The sequence below is a fragment of the Hippopotamus amphibius genome, chromosome 1, assembly GCF_030028045.1.
Source record: "Hippopotamus amphibius kiboko isolate mHipAmp2 chromosome 1, mHipAmp2.hap2, whole genome shotgun sequence".
In the NCBI taxonomy this organism is placed as follows: domain Eukaryota; kingdom Metazoa; phylum Chordata; class Mammalia; order Artiodactyla; family Hippopotamidae; genus Hippopotamus; species Hippopotamus amphibius.
Genome location: NC_080186.1, coordinates 45,105,750 through 45,128,872, shown reverse-complemented (window position 1 = coordinate 45,128,872; position 23,123 = coordinate 45,105,750). Strand labels below are relative to the sequence as shown.

Genomic DNA, 23,123 nt, shown 5'->3' with positions numbered 1-23,123 from the left:
TACAGCACAGGGAAATATAACCATTATTTTGTGATAACCTTAAATGGAATATAATCTGTAAAAATATTGAATCACTGTTCTATACACCTGAAACTAATATAATATTGCAAATCAAGTATATTCAATTTAAAAAAATGCTTCCCCCCTAAGAGTGGAAACAAATCAAGGATGTTTGTTCTCACCATTTATATTCAGTATAGTCCTGGAGGTCTTAGCCAATGCAATAAGGTAAGAAAAGACATAGAAGTCACAAAGGTTGGAAAGAAAGCAAAATTATCTTTGTTCAATACAGTGTGATATCACTTATGTGTGGAATCTAAAAAACACAACAAACTAGTGAATATAACAAAAGAAGAAGCAGACTCACAGATATAGAGAACAAACTAGTGTTTACCAGTGGGGAGAGGAGAGAGAGACAGACTATTGGGTATAAGATAGGCTCAAGAATGTATTGTACAACATGGGGAATATAGCCAATATTTTGTAATAATTGTAAATGGAAAGTAACCTTTAAAATTGTATAAAAGTTTTTTTCACTTTAAAGAAAATTAGTGGACATATTATAATGAGGATAATGATCAAAATGCGCCTTTGTAATATTTCCCCAAAGAGTCTTCCTGTTCCGGATGGCTACAAGGAATATAAATTTTGGAATGTGTCCTCTTTACATATATCTTATAACCAAGTAGCCTTTCAAACTGTTCATAATACTTATTTGAGTTTCAGTTTCTCCAGGGGTGTGTGTGTGTGTGTGTGTGTGTGTGTGTATGTGAAGCAGGAGCTTTTGGCCACTAAAAAAAATTGTCTTTGTTCACAGATTATATGAATCTACATAACGCTAAGGACTCTGCAAAAAACTGCTAGAGCTAATAAGTAAATTTAGCAAGGTCAATACACAAAAATCAATTGTATTACTGTATACTAGTAGGAAACATTTAGAAAATGAAATTTTTTTAAATTCCATTTACATTAGCATTTAAGACATGAAAGAGTTAAGAATAAATTTAATAAGACACGCAAACATGGAAGCAACCTAAATGTCTGTCAACAGATGAATGGATAAAGAAGATGTGACACATATATACAATGGAATATTACTCAGCCATAGAAAGTAATGAAATTGAGTTATTTGTAGTGAGGTGGATGGACCTAGAGTCTGTCATACAGAGTGTAGTAAGTCAGAAAGAGAAAAACAAATACCATATGCTAACACATATATATAGAATCTAAAAAATGGTACTGATGAACCCAATGGCAGGGCAAGAATAAAGATACAGATGTAGAGAACAGACTTGAGGACTCGGGGTGATAAGGGGAAGCTGGGACGAAGTGAGAGAGTAGCATTGATATATATACACTACCAAATGTAAAATAGATGGCTAGTGGAAAGCTGCTGCATAGTACAGGGAGATCAACTCGATTACTGGTGATGACCTAGAGGGATGGGCTAGGAAGGGTGGGAGGGAGGATCAAAAGGGAGGGAATATGGGGATATGTGTATAAATACAGCTGATTCACTTTGTTGTACAGTGGAAACTGGCACAACATTGTAAAGCAATTACACTCCACGAAAGATCTGAAGAAAAAGAAAATAAAAGAATAAAATATTAGCTTTTATTATTAAAAAAGAAAGACATGCAAGACCTTTACACTCAAAACTATAAAATATTGCTGAGAGAAATTAAAGAAGAACTAAATAAATGAAAAGCTATTTCATGATTGGAAAACTACAATATTGTTACAATGGCAGTTTCTCCCTAAAATGATCTATAGATTCAGTAAATCTCAATAGACTTTTACATAGAAATTAACAAGTTGGTTCTGAAATGTATATGGAAATGCAAACTAATCTTGAAAAACTAATCTTGAAAAAGAAGAAAGTTGGAGCTCTTAAATTATATGATTTCAAGATTTAAAATGACTACACAGTAATCAAAACAGCATGGTATTTTTGTAAAGATAGATCTATATAGATCAGTGGAACAGACTAGAGAGCCCAGAAATAGACCCACACATATAAAGTCAATTAATTTTCAGCAGAAGACTAAGGATACAGAAACAGACCAATGGAATAAAATGGAGGAGCAGAAATACATACATTAATTTTAGAAAAAGACACTAAGGTAATTCAGTAGGAAGAGGAAAGTCTTTTTAACATGTGATGCTGGAACGACTGAATAAATGTGGATAAAAATAAACCTCAACCCCTACCTCATACTAAACACAAAAATTAATTCAATGCGGATCATAGAACTCAATTTAAAGCTAAAATATTTAAGCTTCTAAAAGAAAATATAAGAAAGTAGTTTTGTGACAATGAGGTAGGCAAAGATTTCTCAGTAAAGACACAAAAATTACTAAACATAAAAGAAAAAAGTAATAAAACTGGACTTTACCAAAAATAAAATTAATACTCATTGAAAGACACAATTAAGAAAATGAAAAGGCAAACTGCAGACTGGGAGAAAGTATTCACAATATGTATATCTGACAAAGGACTCCTAGAAATATATAGTGAAAATGGAAAAAGCTTTTTAAAAAATGGGAAAATACTTAACAGAGTTAACAAACGAAAATATATGAATGGCCAAAAAGCACATGAAAAAGGGCTTAGCATCATTTGTCACCAGGGAAATGCAAATTAATATCATAGTCAGATACCATTTCACATCCACTAGAATGGCTTAAAAGCCTGACAACAGCAAACGTTGACAAGGATGTGGAGCAACTAGAACTCCCTCACACTTCTGTTAGGAATGGAAAATGGCACAATCACTTTGGAAGTCTGACATTTTCTTATACAGTTAAACATACCTCTACCTTATGACTCAGCAATTCTACTCCTAGTAATTATCCAAGAGAAATTAAAACATCCACAAAAACACCTGTACAAGAATGTTTATAGAAGTTTTACTCATAATAGTAAAAAACTGGAAGCAATTCAAATATTCAACAAAAATATCAAACAAAAAATGAATAAACAAATTATAGCATAGTCTATGGTGACAGGAATCAGAGCGGTGGTTGCCCAAGGGAGGTAGGGATTGTCTGGAGGGAAAGAGAAGGGAAGTTTCTAGAGCAATGGAAATGTTCTTTATCTTGATTAGGATATTGGTTACCTTGAGATATTGGTTATATAAGCATATACATTTATCAAAACTCATTGAGTTGTACACTTAAGAGAAATTTCACTATAGGTAAATTTTACCTTCAAAAAAGAGAGAAAAACCTTATACAATTAAAATAGAAATGATTATTTCTGTAGTCAATACTATATATGTGTGTGTGTCTATATACATGTGATTTTATATAGTATATGACTAACACTGAGTGCATGTTTTAATTTTTTTTCAACATCTGATGTGTATCTACTGTGGGTCAGCCATTGTGATATTTACTGGGAATATAAAGGTGAGTAAGAAAAGGCTACTGGACTTAAAGAGGGTGTAGGTGGAGCAATAAAAACACAAGAGAAAAGTACTACTGTAAAAATGGATGCTGTGTGTGAGGTGAGTACAAAGGAGGAAGAAAGTTGTGATTTGTTGGGGTTGGAGGGATGTGACCAAAAAGTGAATAAACTTTTGCAAGGGAAGAAGGGCTTTTTAGGTCAAGAAAAACCTTATCAACTAAGGCACAGAGGCATGAGCCTGCATGATGTGTTTGCAGAATTTTAATCAGTCCAACGTGACTATAATAATGGGAGATGATATCATGATGGGGGACGATATACTTAATGATGGGACCAGATTGTACAGGGACATAAAATGCCATACTAAGGAGTTTAGATTCATAGGCAGTAAGGGGTCACTGCAAGGCTTTTAGACAGGAGTGACATCAATTCCATGTTTAAAAAAATATATCTGATAGCAGTAAAGAATTATTAAAGTTGGGGAGAGATTAGAGGCAGAATAAACAGAAAGTGGTTGCAGGACTTTCTTGGTGGTCCAGGGATTAAGACGCTGTGCTTCCAATGTAGGGAGCCCAGGTTCAATCCCCGGTCAGGGAACTAGGTCCTGCATGTGGCAGCTAAGAGTCCGCACGCAGCAACTAAAGATCCCGCGTGTTGCAACTAAGACCCAGCACAGTCAAATAAATAAATAAATATTAAAAAAAAAAAAGAAGAAGAAGAAGAAGGGGGTTGCAAGAATCCAGTGGTCATTTGTTTTTTTTTTTTTAATATTTATTCACTAGAATTTTGTGATTAAACATTTCTAAACACTTGGCTATTCTTTTCTCTTTTTCTTTAAAATTAACAATAGAAATCCAGAAACATTTTGGACCACCACAGGGATGTTTCCCCAAGAGTTCATTATTTGTTTTCACAGACATGTAAGGATTGAAAGGCTTGTAATCCGGAGTTACTTTGGTAAGTATGATATTTTTGTCTTATTAATTTTCATCATCTTTCAGTTTTTCCATAGGCAGAAGGCACATATGTAAACTTTTGGCAGAACACTAATTTTTTTATAGCATGGAATCCAGTTTTATTGATGGGGTTGATGGGTGGGGAGTACGGGTTAACTGCCTTGAGCACAGTTAGCCTCTCTGAAACTGCAAATTTGAAACCCTTCCAAAGCACATAATAATTTCCATGCAATTTACTACGTGAAAGCCTTTGGCAAAAGACCCTGTTATGAATATAAGAAGCCAGTTTGCCAGAACACTAGGTTTCTTGACATCTTTATTCCAGATTCTTTTGGCTGGGGGTTCTCTGTCAAATTCTTTCTGAAAATCTAATAACTCTGATTGTTTGCATTTGGTAATTTTGATTCATTTATTAATAATGGCATTTTCTTAGGGATATAGGAAGAATATCTCCCACTGAAACATTATCTTAATCCTGTCTTATGTTTATTTAAGGATAAAGTATGTCACACAAAATCAGGGCAGGAAACAGGATACATCCCACATGGCTCAAATGAAGAGACATTATTGATGGGACTACTTTCAGATTTATGGCCTGGGTTAAGGGAACAAACTAGGGATGGTGAGACACCCGGAAAGTGGCTGTATCAGTAAGCCTCCCCTGAGCCAAGGGAAGGAAATAGTGTTACTGGAGCCCAGTGAGAGCTAGAGCCTATGCATAAGGGCCTGACCAGTAGGAGCTGTAACCATGAAGGGACATAACCATGGTCAAAGGCACCGCACTGAAGCGGGAAGGGAGTGGAGAAAATACAACCTGATCTCACTTCCCCACTGCCCTTCAATTTCCTCCCAGTGCCTCCAGTTGGCCAAATCCCACCAGTAGGCAGTGGGCAAATGAGTCCAGGTGATGCAGTCCCCAGGGATCCTCCCCACAGGGCACAGAACAGAGAAGGGGAAGAATGGATTCGGGGTCAAGGGAACTGGTTTAGGAGTAAAGGAGAAAAACCAGTGCAAAAGGAAGATGACTGCATTCTCCCTTCTGTCATTAATTGTGGAGGCTCTGGAGTCACACCTAAAGTCTGAATTCTGATTCTGGCACTTGCTAGCTCTGTAGCATTGAACATTTCACCTGACTTCTCTAAGTTGCCTGATTTTTTTCAAGCCTGTTTCCTAATCAGTAAAGTAAGTTAATAATACCTTTCTCCTAAAACTGAAGTCAAGTGAATGAATATGTCTGACTCATAGGAGTTTCTCCATAAAGTTTTATGATCAAGACCACTAATAATACTATTATTATTTACCAGTGTACAAAAAAACAAAAAACAACAACCAAAAAAAAAAAAAAAAAACAGATGTTACCAAATTCAGAAAAGCTCTACTAGCTTTGTTTTATATGCTTGCAACACTTGTAAGATTACAGTTACACAGACTGCGTTTTGCCACAGGAACTTATGGAAAAACAGAGTGAGTGAGTGATTTTCAGAACATGGTCTTCCTGATCCCAGTACTTTGTGCAGTCCCACCAATGCCTGATAGTCTCAGACAGAGGCAAAAAGGAATATAGGGACAGCAACATAGAATTAGGTAGAGAATTAACATTTTATTTTGTTTATTTACAATGTCAGTGCGGACCTTGAGGATTGAAAAGAGCACTTCTAAAGAGCCAGTTGATTTTGAGCAGTGGATTGAAAGAGGTATGTGCTTGTTTCACCAGCATTGTTCTGATCATGAGGGAGTAGGGAATTGTCCTTTACTCTGTATTTCCAATTGGGCTGCATTTTGGTGAAAAAAGATAACTTGAATGATTCTTGTGATGTATTTGGAGCCTAGAAAACTCCAGGTTTGAATACAGAGATGCTTCTTCACTTATTGGTTATGTAACTGTTAACATGTTACTTAATTTTTCTGAGTTTCAGAATCCTTAACTGAAAAATAGAGATGATACCTACAATTTAAAGTTTTTGTGAACACAGTGTCTGGCATATGGTAGACAAACAATAAATATTAGCTTTTCATCTTTCCTTCCTTCCTGATTAGTGGTACTATTTAAATATCATCAGCACAATTGGTAGCCTCTAGTTAAACACAGCATGTTGCCTTCATGTGTCTATCTCCATTTCTTCCCCAAATACCATGAAAATAATAATAAAAGAATAAAAAGAGGCATAAACCTACAAGGACAAAAAATAAAAACAACCAAAAAAACCAGGAGACCAAAACAGATGTGATCAATATATATAATGGAAGAGAGGAAGCAGATGGAGAAGTTGTAACTTCTGTAGCAGAATGGAGTAGATTATACACTAAGTACCTGCCTAGGAGAATATCACTGAGAAGCAAGCCAGTTTATCCAACAGAATCCTAGAAAGGTCTAGAACTTGAAGGCAAAGGTACCATGTAAAGTGTGAGTGAGGCATGGGCCAGAAAACAAAGGTGATTAGTTGAACATCTATATACAAAGTATATATGTATATATAAAGGACCCTAGGTACCTTCTCCTACCCTATAGAGCTAGTGACCAGTCTTTCTTGCCACAAACCACCCCCAAGAGGTGACTAGGAACATTGAATGTTGAGGCCCAGGACTCAGGGAGACCAGGCATAGTAAAGAGAGTGAGACGCAGAGTGGAAAACAGGAGATTTAAGTGGAAACCTACACATTGAATGGTGGGAACTCCAGCCCCCTTCCTGTGCTCTGCTAAGCAACCAGGAATATAGCTTCAGCCAGGAGATTGGAGGATTCATCTTTGGAGACACTGAATGGTCCCAGAAGATCTATGGATACGGACAAAAGTTAGCTCATTCCTGGTCACCCTATCGAAGTGCAACAGTCAACAGGTCTGGCTCATGCACAGTTTTCAAGTGATCTGTTCATAAGTAACAAAAGATAGCCAAAAATCACCAGACATATGATGAACACTTTAAACCCTCAATATAATCAAGCCTTTAGCTCTAATTCCAATCTATAGGAAAAGAGGATAGAGAAAAAATTAAATGAAACCATGAGGAGGCAACATGAGAAAATGTGGGATATTTTACAGGACAACTGACCTGGTCTCTTCGTTAAGTCAGTGGTGTGGGAGAAAAAAAATGTGTGTGTGAGAGAGAAAGCAGTTCAAGATTAAAAGAGACTTAATTCTGATTTGAATAAGCCAACTATAAAAAGACATTTAGGGGGACAGTGGGGAAATTTGAATATAGGCTGGGTATTAGATGATATTAAAGCATTTTTCTTGTAGTATGATAATGGCATTGTGGTTATATAAGAAAGTATTCTTATTTAGAGATATATAGTCAGATATTTAAAGGTGAAATGTCATGATGTCTTAGACTTTCTTTAAAATACTTCAGCAAAAAAAATTAGATAAATCAAGTATGGTTAAATGCTAGTAATTGTAAATTCAAGATAATGGGTATATGTAAGAGTTACATCCTGTCTTTTTATGTGTGTTTGAGATTTTCCAATTTTTCATAATTAAAAAAAACTAAGCAAGTGAAAGAAATGGTTATTATTAACTTCTAGTAGAGGAGGAGTTGTATAAGAAAGAAAACGTGTCACAATGTATCACTTATTTCAGCAGTAAATAACATTTATATAGACAACAGTATAACCATCAAATATTGATTTCAAAATTGAGAGGATAGCAGGAGGGAAAATTTGCAGGAGAAGGAGGAAGAGGATATTGGTCCAAGAGACATAAATTTTACCTACCATAATATAAAGTCAGTAAAAAAAAAATTGATAAATCAAGAAAGGGAGTATAGGGACTTCCCTGATGGTGCAGTGGTTAAGAATCTGCCTGCCAATGCAGAGGACACGGGTTTGATCCCTGGTCTGGGAAGATTGCCACATGCCGCAGAGCAACTAAGCCTGTGTACCACAGCTACTGAGCCCATGCACCACAACTACTGAGCCCATGCACGCACCACAACGGCTGAGGCCTGCGCGCCCTAGAGCCCATGCTCCACAGCAAGAGATGCCTGAGCACCACAACAAAGAGTAGCCCCCGCTCTTCACAACTAAAGACCTCACACAGCAACAAAGACCCAACGCAGCCATAAATAAATAAATAAATAAATAAATAATATTAAAAAAAAGAAAGGGAGTATAAAACATATTATAATTCCAGGGAAAACAGCTTAAAGAGTTGAAAATATTTACCTTTAGGGAGCAGGACTGGAGGAAAAGGGGTCAAGAGGGGATTACTATTTTTCATTACCTCAGAGAAAGGTTAGGAAACAGAAAGAAAGTCATACATAACCTTACTTCCCAGATACTTCCCTTTTTGTGCTACATGCCTTTTAAAATTATTTACACTATTTTTTATTTACACTATTTTGATACAAATAAAATTACTTTCTAAATAATATAAATATAGCAATTAAATGTTTCATATTTCCAAAAGAATGTTTGATATGATTAACTCATGACCAAATAAATTAATGTGTCCTAAAATTACACAAGTAAAGGTTTTCTAAAGCTGGATACCAGAAAAGATCAATTCATGGGTCACATAACTCAGCATCATAGTGAAAATTTATTGTGAGAAACTTAGCCCTAGTCAGTACCCATGAGAATGGTAAGAGGGCTCCTTTTAGGCCTACAATTACTCTTAGTCACTTGATTCTTAAAAAGGACTTTCACTTTTTATCAATTCTTCACTTTATGTTCCTTTACTATAATTTACATTTACATTTACTTTTATTTGTACTTGCTAGAGATATTTATAGCTCATAGTTTATCTTTCATATCTTTTATATCAAATATCTCTATTTTTATGCTGATTTTTAACCCCCAAACAGTGGTAAATCTGGCTTGAGTGTAGTTTACAGGTATCATGTTTTGCTGAATATAAATTTCAATATGTCCTCATGCATTTTGAGCCCTACCTCAATTCTGTTAAATGTATGTTTTAGGTCTGGTACATACAGAGGGGCAGCTTCAAAATGAAGAAATTATGGTAAGTAAATATACTTTGAAGAGATAAACATTATCTTTAGCCAACACATCTTTAAATTTTAAACCTATCTCCATAGTCATAAAGTTAATAAATACCCTCATAATAATATAGGTTCTGTGTCTAACCAACCAATAGAGACGGTTATTCTCAATAATAATATAATCTAAACATAGCTTTCATAAATTCGGCTCTTATCTGTCATAGACAGGATGACAGCAAAGATAAATCAGAATTCACTCCTTTTATTTTGTTCATTCATTTATTTTGAAGTATTTACTTGCTTTCCTTTCTTTCATTTGATTCTGTAAGCCTTATAGAATAGGAATCAAAAAAGGTTGAGATGCCAAAATTGGATGTTAATTTAAGCATGAAAGGACAAGGGAGATTCAGATAAGGGAACTGGAGCATAGGATCAGCAACAAATAAGCCAAAGAGAGAGGAGGTGAAAAGAGAACCAGCATTTTCCGACAGCATTCCACTGGGCTTTGCTTGTCAAGTGGAATGAATGCCCATTGATGAGGAAGCTGCTGCCTCATCAGGAGTTTCTCTGTTCCCGTTAGTTTGTCAGGCCGTAGTTTTAGACAAACACAAAAAGTGAAACAACTGAATATGTGTTTTTTAGGTGGTAGTGTTTATTTAACTAAGGTTTCTCTAAATAAGTGTTAAAGAGGTACCTTGTCCGTTAAGTTTCCTTCTTCACAACTGACTGGCAGCTGCTATGAAATCGGTGTTTCAAAAGATTTTGTAGGAGTTTTTGAATCCTATTAATTATCTTCTCTACGACCTAAGTGTGCCCAATGACTGGGGAGGCCAGTGAGGACCAAAAAATTAATTATTAGACCGAATTTTATCTTCCTATTTTTCTCCATCTTTATTAATGAGTTATGGTTAGTTAGGCCTCTGATTCAGGACTCACTGTGAATCAGGGAGGGCTGCAGCATCATAGAGCATTTGGGGAAGAGTATGGGGGAATGGAAGGCTATAAATCCCCTGAAGTTTGAGTACCCTGTCACAACAACTTTTACTATACTTACTTTCTTCTAGTTGTCAACCAAATGCATCACATAGGTATAATAGTGTGTATGAAAAAATGTGTATTTTTTAAAAATTTAATATTGTATCAAAAGCTTCATAATTATAATTTTAAAATTAAATGTATGCAGATAGACAGATGTTAACTGATTTCCTTTTTCCCTCCCTCTGTCATTACAACTTATACTGCGGGGGGACATCTTATGGCAGTTCCTGCTACCGCAATGTTCACCTTTTTAATTATCTTTCTAGAATTAAATTTCAAGGAATGGAATTACTGGGTCCATGGGTATAGGCATATTTATAGCTTCTTATATACTGCCAAATTGCTTTTCAGAGGCTTTTTTTTTTAATATTTTTATATAAATGTAAAAGTATAGTAATGTTTCAGGGTAGTGTATTCTGAGGCATCATCCAGCAAATGAAATCTCTTATCGTGAAAAATACTTCAGAAAAACACTTTAAAAAATTAATCAGAATTGTACAAGTGCAATTTTTAGCTCCACCGCCTTTTCTTCCTCAAACCAAGGCTGATATCTGGCTGCTACATGTCAGAACAACTGTACAGTTACGTGTGGCTGGCTTCTCTTCTGAACATTATATATTATACATCATTGTGTATCTAGAATATTGTTCTTACATCAAACACTTTCTTCTGCTAACTGCTTGTTTAACAGTTAACTAGAATTGCTAAATCATCTGCATTGATTTTTCCCCTACAGGCACGTGATGGCCATGCCACTTACTTGAGATTCATTATTGTATCAGCCTTTGATCATTTTGCATCTGTGCATAGTGTTTCCGCAGAGGGAATAGCAGTCTCAAATCTTTCTTAATAATCATAACAAAATACTCTTGCACTATTTTTTCACAGTATATTTATTTAAAGATGCAGTTGTCATTATTAAAGGGATTTGTATCAATCTGTTTCAGTTTCTATTTATTTCTCTTCACCATTTTGTAGGAATTTGGTTCATCAGGCAGCAGTGATGGCCACCGTGTAGGTCATAAGAAAGCTTTGGCTTCAGTATACAGCTTAATCAAGGATGTGAATATACATGAACACAGCTGATAATACGTTGTGTCCCTACAGCATCTAACATGGTACCCTTCAGATCTCAGTGCATTAATTTTTAAATTTATCGATTGATTGCTGCAAAGGGCTAAGTGAGCGATATGGGCAGTAAACAATGTATGAGTTCAGAAGAGAGAAAGTATTTATGGGATGGCTTCTTTGAGGTCATGGAACTTGGACTGGGCCCTGTAGGACAAATCATTTTACTTTTTTCTCTTAATTTTATTTTGTTTAGATTTGAAGACCTCAGGAAAGAGTTAGGAAACATATAATCTTACTTCCCAGAGATAATCATTATTGATATTATTTGATTTTCTTTATGTTTTGGGGAGGTAAGGAACAGGATAGGACAGATTGGGGTGGTGATATAAGACTTCTCTGGATATATCTTATAAAACTTGAATTTGAAAACATAAATAATTAATACAGTCAAAAGTTAAAATTAAAAAGAAATTCTCAAAATGTTGAAAACAAACAGAAATACATGAACCTAACTGTATTATTATTGATAAAATAAACGCACAGGGAAAAAAATGGCATTAGAATATAGTATTTTATCTGTGCAGTCTATATTAGTTTCTTACGGCTACTGTAATAAAGTACCACAAACTTGGTGGCTTAAAACAATAGAAATCTATTCTCTCACAGTTCTGGAAGCTAGAAGTTGGAAATCAAGCTATTGGCAGGGTTTGTTCCTACTGGAGTTTCTGAGGGAGAATCTGTTTCATGCCTTTCTCTTAGCTTCTGGTGTTGCTGGCGGTCCTTGGCATTCCTTGACTTGTGGCACCATAGCTCCGTTTCTGCCTCCATCATCATATGGCATTCTTTCCGAGTTTCTTCACAATTTCTTCCCTCAGTGCATATCTGTTTCTGTGTCTCTCCTCTTCTTATAAGGACACTGTCATATTGAATTAAAGGCCCACCCTACTCCAGTATTATCTCATCATAACTAATTTCATCTGCAGTGACTCTGTTTCCAAGTAAGGTTGCATTCACAGCTACCAGGGGTTAAGATTTCAACATATCTTTTTGGAGACACAGTTCAAGCCACAACACAGTCTTAGTGAAATATATTTGTGATAGTTAATTTTATGTATCATATTGACGGGTCACAGTGCCCGGATATTTGTTCAGACATTATTCTGGATGTTTCTGTGTTGGTATCTTTTAGATGAGATTAACATTGGTAGACATTGAGTAAAGCAGACGGCCCTCCATAATGTGGGTGGGCCTCATCCATCAGTTGAACACCTTAGGAGAGCAAAGACTGACCTCCCCTAGGCAAGAAGGAATTCTGCCAGCAGATGTGCCTTCAGACTTGTATTGCAACATCAGCTCTTCCTGAGTCACTTGACCAACCCTACAGATTTTGGATTTGCCAGCTTTCTTGTTATCACATGATATTTTCTTACCAGTCTCAGCATTCTAAAAAGTAGCAAGAGGACTTCCCTGGTGGTGCAGTGGTTGAGAATCTGCCTGCCAATGCAAGGGACACGGGTTTGAGCCCTGGTCTAGGAAGATCCCACATGCCAAGGAGCCACTAAGCCCGTACACCACAACTACTGAGCCTGCACTCTAGAGCCTGTGAGCCACAACTACTGAGCCTGAGTGCCACAACTACTGAGTCCATGCTCTACAAGAGGAAGCCACCCAATGAGAAGCCTGCACACCGTGACAAAGAGTAGCCCCTGCTTGCTGCAACTACAGAAAGCCTGCATGCAGCAACAAAGACCCAACACAGACAATAAATAAATAAACTAATAAAAATTAAAAAAAAAAAAGAGGGACAGCCACAACATACAAACATTTTGAGTCTCTGCTTATATCATATTTGCTATTGTCTTGTTTCCCAAATCATGGCATATGGCCAAGCCCAGAGTCAGAACAAGAGAGGTCTACGCAAGGGCATGGATATAAGGAGGTGTGACTAAATTGGGAGGAGAGAGGGAGTGGTGGCTATTACTGCTAGAATCTACACAAACACTGTGCCTCCTGATATAATGCAATATGAAGCACATAGACCAACCTATGAAGTGCTCTTGCCAAAATTACTGAGCCTGAATCAAATCAAATTCTAGAGTTATCTTTCATTTTCAGGAGGTTCAAGGGAGAGAGGAACAAGTAAAATGACATCACAAGGAAACAAATAGACTTGTAGCCATTAATGCAGCTCACTGAAATGCCTAGATCTGTGCCTTCTCTGCCCATGGTAAGATATACTTCCTGGCCTTCTTTGTTTGAGTAGGGCCATGCGACCAATTCTGGCCAATGAGATGAAGAGTAGTTGAATTCTAGGCTGAGTATTTAATTGCCTGCAAGAGACCCTTCAAAGTTCTTTTCTCTCTCCCACAATGACCAGCAATAATGTTCTACACAGTAATTGCTTCATCATTCTAGGTCTGGAAGTGAAATTGGTGATAACAGGTAGCAGAGCTCCCAGTCAATCTAAGGTACACATATAGAAGGAGAAATAAAGCTTCATTGTTTTTTTGTTTGTTTTTGTTTTTTGGCCACATGTGGAATCTTATTTCCCCAACCAGGGATCAAACCTGGGCTCCCTGCAGTGGAAGCATGAAGTCCTAACCACTGGACTGGCAAGGAATTCCCAAGTCAGTGATATTTTGGAGTTGCTTGTCACTCCAGCATATCTGGCCTATCTTGACTGATACACACACAGTCTAGAATATGGTACAGCCTATAGGACAAGTGACCTGGTTTCTTCAACAAGCCAGTAGCATGAAAAATGTTAATTAATTAAGGAAGGGGGTCCACTCTAGACTCAAAGAGATATAAGAACCCCTCAAAATGCATGCCATGTGTAGATCTTATTTGAATGTTGATTTGAGCAAACCAACTGAAAAAAAGACATTTTAAAGATAATTGGGGAAACCTGCTTAGGGACTGGGTGGTGGTGTTCATTTTGCTAGGTGTGATACTGGCATTAAGCTTGTGTGAGAAAAGGCCCATATTTTTCAGATGCATTTAGAAGTATATAGGGTAAAATAACATGGTATCTGGGATTTGCTTTAAAACACTTGAGCATATTTTTTAAAGGAAAAAGTGTTTGTTGAAGCAAATACAGCAAGAAATTGTTGGATCCGGATTATAGATATATGGGGCTTCATTGTGCCTAGTCTCTCTAATGTATCTTGAAATTCTTCATGAGACAAACAACAATACATAATGAATGCTACAGAGGATATCTTGGTGCATAAATCTTTGCCTAACCCTCGGATGCTTTTGCTGTTGTTGTTGTTTTGTTTTTTGGCCGCACTGCGGCATGCAGGATCTTAGTTCCCCAACCAGGGATTGAACTCGTGCTCCCTGCAATGGAAGCAGAGTCTTAACCACTGAACCACCAGGGAAGTCCCTCGGATAATTTTTTAAGAAGAGACACCCAGGAGGAAATTAGTCAAAGTTAGCAACCGTTTTAAGGCTTTTGATACTTTTTGATAATTTGCTTACCAAGATTTGTCGCACAAATTTACTCTTGCAGAGGTAAGTTTTAGATAAATGCAGAATAGAAACAGTACTTCAAGAGTAATGCTGGTGCCATCAAAGACATGAAGGTGAGTACCCTCATAAAACGTATTTAGGGAACGATGAGTACATATGTCTGACTAGGGCAAAGAAGACTAAGACCAGACCTTACAGCCAGATCACAGAGAGCCTTTAATGTCTTCAGATAAGGTTTTTGAAAAGGAAGTCGCCTTAGAGCGGTTGTGTTCACGTTCAGTAAGATGAAACGCTGAGGGTTTTCTTTCCACCGACTTCCTAAGCTGGAATGTCGATAGTTCTTCCTTTAAGAAACGCTGTGTTAAGGCGCACAGATTGCTGGAAGGGATTTCCAGAGCTTATCTGATGGAGCTCTTTGGCACAGGCCTAGTAAATTATCTCTAAGTTGTTTTTTCTCTGTTTCTCTCCTCTGTGAACGCAGCGAACACGTTCTCAGTGTAGTGCTTGTGATACCACATTATGATACGTGAGAACGGCGTCCTTTAACCTTATTTTCCTAGGCTTTAAAAACTCGTTTTCACTTGATAAAACCACTCTGAGTCTCAAGCGATAGATACAATAATATGTGGCTTTATGTTTTGTTTTTCACTGCTGAACCCCGTCATCTTTTTAAAGTCTCATTTGCCCCCAGTTGGCTTCCTCTATCCCTCTCCTTTGGCCTTTTCTCCACCTGCCCACTGACTCCTGACTGCAACTGTGCTGTGTGTGCTGTGTGATTCAGACCTTTGAATTTGCTGTTTCCTCTGCCTAGAAGGCTCTTTCCTTAGGTACCTATACAGCTAGCGTCCTCATTTACTTCAGATCCTTACTCAAAATCTTCTCAGTGGGGCCTTCCTCACTGTATCTAAAATGACGGTGCCTCCCTACCCTCATCACCAGCCCCCCACCCCCAATCCTCCCACCCTGCCCGTGGGTTTAGGTAACTTAGGTGGCCACCCTGTGTCCTATGCTTCAAGGGTTCTTACACCTTATTCCTCTTTTCTCAGTACCTCTAAAGTTCAACTTCAATTCTTTTTCCTTTAATGATATCCCAAGCCTGCTATGCAAGGGGGCAGTGCAGCCTCCCTTCAAGTGTGAATATCTTGGGTTGGGGGCTCAACTGAATGAATTGCCCTCGGCTCCCATACACTTTTAGGGACAGCCCTGTTTATCACTATCTATTTGGTCTTATTTATCCTGTATATCATGTTTATTGTCTCTCTCCTTCGCTAGAATGTAGCTTCCACGGGGCAGGGAGTTCTGTTGCTTTTGATCATGACTGTATCCTCAGGATGCAGAACAGTGCCTGGCACATAGTAGATTTTCAATAAATATCTGTTGACTAAATGAACATTGTTCATTTATTTCATTTATTTGCATGTCTATATCTCTTTTTTTTAATTTTATTTATTTATTTATTATTTTTTGGGGGTACACCAAGTTCAATCATCTGTTTTTATACACATATCATGTCCATATCTCTTTACACTGTAAAATCCTTGAGGAATTTTTAATATAGCTAGCTAATAATATGTACATGTTTGGATCACTTACTGTGGGCCCGTGCCTATCTCAATGCTTTGCAAAAAGTTAAACCAATCAGTATTTATTTAAAGGACTGGATAAAAAAGTAAAAATCTAATAACTTTTTAACCGTGTGCTTAAGCAAAACAAAAAAATATTATACAGATGAAAATTGTGTCTATCACTTATTTATACAGACTTTTTAAAAAAGCACTGTGTTGTAAGTTATACCTCAGGAATGTTTCTCTGTAGGGGGCATCTTTTGGGAGCTTCGCCTTCTAGGTGATATCCCAACAGCTGTTTGTAGCTTGACCCTGGTAACAAGCCTTCTAAAAACTAATACATGGCAGAGTGCATCAAAGTTTTAAACATGTATGTAGCCTTTGACACAGAAATTCCATTTCTAGGTATCTGTTCTAATAAAATAAAGTGACAAATGGACAAAGATGTCTAGCAATGCTGTTTATAAAAGGGGCACCTGGGAACTTCCTAGCTGGCACAGTGGTTAAGAATCCACCTGCCAATGCAGGGGACATGGGTTCGAGCCCTGCTCTGGGAAGATTCCACATGCCGCGGAGCAACTAAGCCCATGCGCCAAATTAAAAAAAAAAAAAAAATGGGAACCTGGAAACAACTCTGCATCTATACATCTGTAAGTGTGATATATACAGACATCATATATCATACTTTATAACGGGATATAAATTATAAATAAATATAGGATGGTTACTTTTGGTTAAAGATGGTAGAGTAAAGGAATTTTTATTCCACCCTCTTTCTCAAAAGTCATTATTCACAACAAAAAAGATTATAAAGAGAAAGAAAAAAGTTTTCTCTTCAAGGAAGTAGTTACAACCTCTAACTGGGAAGCATACTTGCTAAGTACTGTGAAATCAGGATTTGGTGAAGGAAGAGGATGAGAATTGACATGCTCTCCCAGAGCTAGACACTTTCTTAAACATGTCGCAGATCTGAAAGGCTTATCCAACAATCCTTTGATTAGATTGAAATGATCTTGGTCTGCAGGCAGCTTCAGGAGGATGGAGAATGTCCCCCCAGGGCTCAGGTTAATCATTCAAAATGGCAGAAGAGATGGAGCTGAAGGAGAAACCAGGCAAGATACGCCAGAGGAGACTGCTGGAGGTGAAGGAAGGCATCTTAGATACTCAGGCTGCTGTAACAAAATACCACAGACTGAGTGGCTTAAACAACAGACCTTTATTTTCTCACAGTTCTGGAGGCTGAAAGTCCAAGATCAAGGTGCCACCATGTGGATTTCTGGTGAGATGTCCCTTCCTGGCTTGTAGATGGACACTACCTTGCTGTGTGCTCATATGGCCTCTTCTTCTTTGTGTAAATGGCAGAGTGAGGGAGAGAAGGAGGGAGGGAAAGAGAGCACTCTCTGGTCTTCTTATAAGGACACTAATCCTATGGTATCAGGCCCCCCCTTCCCTTATGAACTCATTTAACCTTCAATGAGTCCTATCTCCAAATTGTCACATTGGGGCTCAGAGCTTCAACATATGAATGGGGGAGGGCACAACTAAGTCCAGAGCAGCCGGTGAGAAGGCAGCCAAAGCAGAGTGACTGAAGGGGATTTCTAGGAGCCCTGTTGCAAAGGAAATAATGAGGGTATTCAAGACAACCAATCTAAATCAAAGTTGCAGATTTGCCTTAGTTTACAATTCCTTTTTCTATATTATGTTTCAGCCCTATTTAAAAAGAGTTAATCAGAAAAAACCCAGAAGGGGATTGCTTTAGGTCAGAGTCTCTAGAAACAGAGCTTTAGAGAGTAAGGGTGATTTACTGAGGGAGTGCTCTCCGGAAGCAGGATAGGTCAGAGGAGAAAGTTAATCAAAGATGGCTTCAGCTGAAGTCTGACCTCAGCCCGATCCCTTAGGGAGCTCTGGAGCATGAATGACATCAGAGATGTTGCTCTCCAACCTTGAGGCAAGGGACCAGGCCTTTGTGCTCTCAAATCCATCCATCATTGGCCATGGGCCACCCTCAGGGGAACATAACCTCTCAGGCATTGCTGAGTAATGTAGCTCCTGTCAGGGCAATTTTCAGGAGAAAGGACACCTGTGGGCCATTAGCAGCCAACACTCACAGCAGCTGGCAGATGGATGCATTGGTGTGGAAAAGGCAGAAAACCAACAGCATCTATTATAACTGTAGTTCTCAAAGTGTGGTCTCTAGAACAGCAACCTCCTCCTCATCTGAGAACTTGTTAGAAGTGCAAATTCCCTAGCCCAACCCCAGATCTATTGACTTAGAAACACATGAAATCTGTTTTAACAAGCCCTGCAGGTGATTTTGATGCATGTCAAAGTTTGAGAACCATTGTGCTAGAAACTATAAAATGAAAAGATGGGGGGGCGGGGGTGGAGGAGAAAAATAAGGTAGTCACAGAACACTTGTTGCAAGAGAAATAACACAAAGAACACTCAAGAATGGAGACCCAATAGTTATCTCCCAAAAAGTCAAAAAGAGGGACTTCCCTGGTGGTCCAGTGGTTAAGAATCTGCCTCCCAGTGCCGGGGACACAGGTTCAATCCCTGGACGGGGAACTAAAATCCCACGTGCCTTGGGGCAACTAAGCCCGCACACCATAGCTATTGAGCCCACATGCCACAACTAGAGAGAAGCCCGTGTCACAACAAACAGCCTGCGAACTGCAATGAAAGCTCCCACATGTCCACAACTGAAACCCGATGCAGCCAAATAAATAAATAGATAAATAAAAAATAAAAAAGACTTTGTGCCTCCAATGCAGGGGGCACATCAATGCAGGGGGCACATGTTGATCCCTGGTTGGGGAAATAAGATCCCACATGCCGTGGGGCGTGACCAAAAATTAAAAAAAAAAAGACAGAGAGCTCAAAGAAGAGAGGCAAAGATTAAAAAAAAAAGAAAAGTTGAAAATTGAGCTGGCAGACCTGAGAAAAGAAATGGAGGAGAAAATAAAACTGTTTCAGAGGTGAAAGACACGTGAGAGGCAAAGGGCTGGTGATGACAATTGTAGCAGTCAGTGTTGAGCTAGGAAAACGGAAGTCAATCTAGATATACAGTTAAAGCTGTGCGGAAATGATGCAGGCAACTTGTTACAAAGTGTTGGAAAGGCTGGGAAGACAAACTGAAGATGGGAATGTAACCCAGAGCTGGAGGCCACGGGCCACACTCCCTGCTGATCACTGGAAGCACCATTACTGCCTCTGAACAGATGCCACTCTGCCACCATGGCTGGTGAGCCCAATCCCTACAGCCAGTCTCCTGCAATCCCTACAGCCAGAGGTGGAGAAAATGACTTCCCCCTTCTGCCCACATTTAATCTCCACCAGTGCTTCCCATTGGCACGACCTAACCAGAATGCAATGTTCATACTAATAAGAAAAAAAAAAATCAAAGTGTACACTAAATATATGCAGTTTATTGTATGTCAATTGTATCTCAATAAAAGTTCTAAAAAAAAAAAAAAAGAATGCAGTGTTCAGGCTTCTAGCTCCTGAAATCCAGAGGAGAGTGTAGAAGAGTGGGAAAGAGTGAGAACCAACAAGCCATATCTGGAACAATAATAAACCCAACTTAAGAAGAATCGGGATCAGAGGAAAGAGTTTGAGAAAAATCACAACGTGGAATCGAAAACGGCAAAGATTTTTAAAGTTATGGAGAAGATAATGGTTATGGAAGAAAAAAAGGATACAAGATACTCAGAATTATAATTATAGTTCCTGAGTAAGATAATAGGACAAAATGCAACAGAGATGTTCAAGGCAACAAAAAAAATGTCCTTGAAATTAAAAAGAATAAGAAATCTTAAGATCAAAAGGGGATATTGTATTTACCTTAGTCCGTTCAGGCTACTGCAACAAAAATAACATAGACTGGGTGGCCTAGAGATGCCAGAAATTTATTTTCTACAGTTCTGAGGCTGGAAATCTGAGATGAGAGTGTCAGCAAGGTCAGGTGAGGGCCCTCTTACAGGGTTGCAGACTTCTTGTATCCTCAGATGGCGGAAGAGGGCAAGCCAGCTCTAATCTCATTCAGGAAGACTCCACCCTCATGACCTAATCACCTCCCAACTGCCTCCCACCTCCTGACACTATCACATCGGCCTTTAAGATTTAACATATGAATTCTGAGGGCACACAGCAGTATTCTAGGGAAATTTTGACATAGAACAATCAATACTGGACTACATCTTGGTGAAGTTACTGAACTTCAAATATGAAAGAAAGAATCTGGCAAGTTTCCAGGCAGAATAAAAGCAGTCAAGTGCCAGGGGAAATAAATTAGGCTGGCCTCAGACTTTTCCTCTCATGACTGCTAAACAACAGTGGAACAATGCCCACAAATCTCTGAGGTAAAGAGACTGAAACATAAGAATCTGAAACCCAGCCAGTTATACTTCAGGCTTAAAGACAACAGCTGGTTGTTAGAAGCATAGAAGACTTCAAGGAATACAGGATCCATGTGCCCTTCCTCAAAAAACTGCATACTTGAGACTTTCAATGATGTAATCTATATGGCCAATTGGGTATTATGGAATCGAACATCTAAAACATGTTGGATAAAACATTTTAATACACCTCTGGAGATTAATGGCTGAGTTTACCAGAAATAAAGTTGTCTGTGGCCAGGAACCAACTGACAGCCTGGCTCTGGGGAGTTGAACAAGCATTAAAGTCACTGGGACACTCTGAGGGCATCTGCCAATTTTTGAGAGTCAGACGGAGCCTGGGTTTCCTGGGCCTTCTGCCAGGCACGTAAGGCAAAGTGTTGCATCAGCTAGAATGGGGTGTAGGCTCAGAGCCCCATGTAAAGTCAGGTATCACAAAGGTCATCGCCCCTAGAGAACAAATGAACTTAAGGTAAACCCTCCCGTTGAAAGTAGACAGACGTTGTTATGAAGATTATCCAAATTAGTTGATGTTCTGAATGCAAACTGTACTCAGAGTGGGACAACACATATTAACAAGCTTCTTTTACTTACTCGTACTTTCCAATGTTAGTCAAGCAGAGTCAGTTCATTCTTGTTATCCAGACCCAGAAAGGTCACCTTCAAAGAGAAAAGCCCTTTATTTATTTATTTATTTAGCTGCATCGGGTCTTGGTTTCAGCATGCAGAATCTTTCATTGCAGCATGTGGGCTTCTGTCTAGTTGCAGCGCATGGGCTTAGTTGAGCCGCAGCATGTGGAATCTTAGTTCCCCAACCAGGAATCAAACCCATGTCCCCTGCATTGGCAGGCGGATTCTTAACTACTGGAACACCAGGGAAGTCCGAGAAAAACCCTTTCTTGATCATGAATTAGAACTGAGTTCAAACCTCTTGCAGTCTCCTGGGCAGGTTCTTTCCCCCACCTTTGTCCGTGTTATTTAGTCCATTTTAATGCCCCTCTCCCTTTCCATGCTCTTCAGACTCCCATCCCAGATTATAGAAGTCCTAGGCATCCTTGAAGGCCAAGCCCAGAGGCTACCACCTCCACAAAACTTTCCTAGATGCACCCAGCTCAGGGGTTGCTCTCTCTTCTGTGCTCTCTGAGCTTCAGTCTTCACCTCAGCTCTGACCCATCGTATTCCACCTTGAATTATGGCTATTGCAGTGTATGTCCACCCCCGTGCCTCCTGCCCCAGGAGGTTAAGCTGCTGGAGAACCAAAGCTGGACTTCATCATCTTTGCATCATCACTCAGCACCCAGAAAAGAATCAGCACTCAATCAATGTCTGAAGCATTACATTGAAGAGAATTGAATTGGAATGTTTGGGATCTATTTTAGCTTTCTGAAAACTCCTCAGTTCCAGCTACTATTATTTGTTTAAAACTGGGATATTCCTATGCACTTATAGACGTGAATTGAAGGGGGCCCAAGGAGGCAGTTGTGGAACAGTAATGATGGTAACAATAATAGCTAACGCTTCGATGGCATTTTCTCCAAGGCAGGCACAGTTCTGAGTGCTTTACTCATGAGTCTTCTGTGGGGCAGGCACTATTGATACCCTGTTTTGTAATAGTTCAAGATACCAAATTAGCTTAACCAAAGTCACACAGCCAGCAGAGACCAGAGCTGGTCTGAAGTTAAAGGTGGGGTTTGACTCTCAGCTTGTTACTTACTGGTTCTGAGACCGTCCACAAGTTACTTAACTCTGAAGCCTTGGTTTTGTCATCTGTGAAATGGGGCTAATAATCTCCTCTTTGAGATATATAGAGAGTAAATAAGACCACATACTTGAAAGTGCCTGTGCCTGACAGACGATTAACAACTATTTTTTAAAAAGTAAAATAGCAACATTAATAGTAACATGTAGCAGCTAAGGCAGAGCCGAGGAGAATGTGTTTTCATGTTAGAAAAATGCCTCCCAAGACCATTCTATTATGCCATGTTGTGAAGGTAATTTTTTTTTTTTTTTTTTTTTTTATTGGCTGTGTTGGGTCCTTGTTACGGTGAACGGGCTTTCTCTAGTTGCGGTGAGCAGGGGCTACATTTCCTTGTGGTGCACAGGCTTCTCACTGTGGTGGCTTCTCTTATTGAGGAGCATGGGTTCTAGGCATGTGAGCTTCAGGAGTTGTGGCACGTGGGCTCATTAGTTGTGACTCACGGACTCTGGAGCACAGGCTCAATAGTTGTGGCACACAGGCTTAGTTGCTCTGTGGCATGTGCGATCTTCCCAGA

The 23,123-nt window shown here is 38.7% G+C and overlaps 1 protein-coding gene across 13 annotated transcripts in view; it reads left to right on the top strand.

Annotated features, from left to right (window-relative positions):
- Positions 1-11,282, top strand: part of LOC130838387 (intraflagellar transport protein 25 homolog) — an 82,898-nt gene extending 71,616 nt beyond the window's left edge. For 9 of the 13 annotated variants that reach the window (XM_057711425.1, XM_057711435.1, XM_057711441.1 and 6 more), the window contains 4 exons: positions 4,260-4,366; positions 5,991-6,059; positions 9,282-9,325; positions 11,080-11,282. In XM_057711425.1, the coding sequence (XP_057567408.1) occupies positions 4,260-4,366; positions 5,991-6,059; positions 9,282-9,325; positions 11,080-11,193 (334 nt within the window). In that variant the 3' untranslated portion in view covers positions 11,194-11,282. Of the gene's footprint in view, positions 1-3,382; positions 3,510-4,259; positions 4,367-5,990; positions 6,060-9,281; positions 9,326-11,079 lie in introns of all 13 variants that reach the window. The other 4 variants (XM_057711506.1, XM_057711497.1, XM_057711513.1 and 1 more) reach the window with 3 other exon arrangements.
- The last annotated feature ends 11,841 nt before the right edge of the window (positions 11,283-23,123 follow it).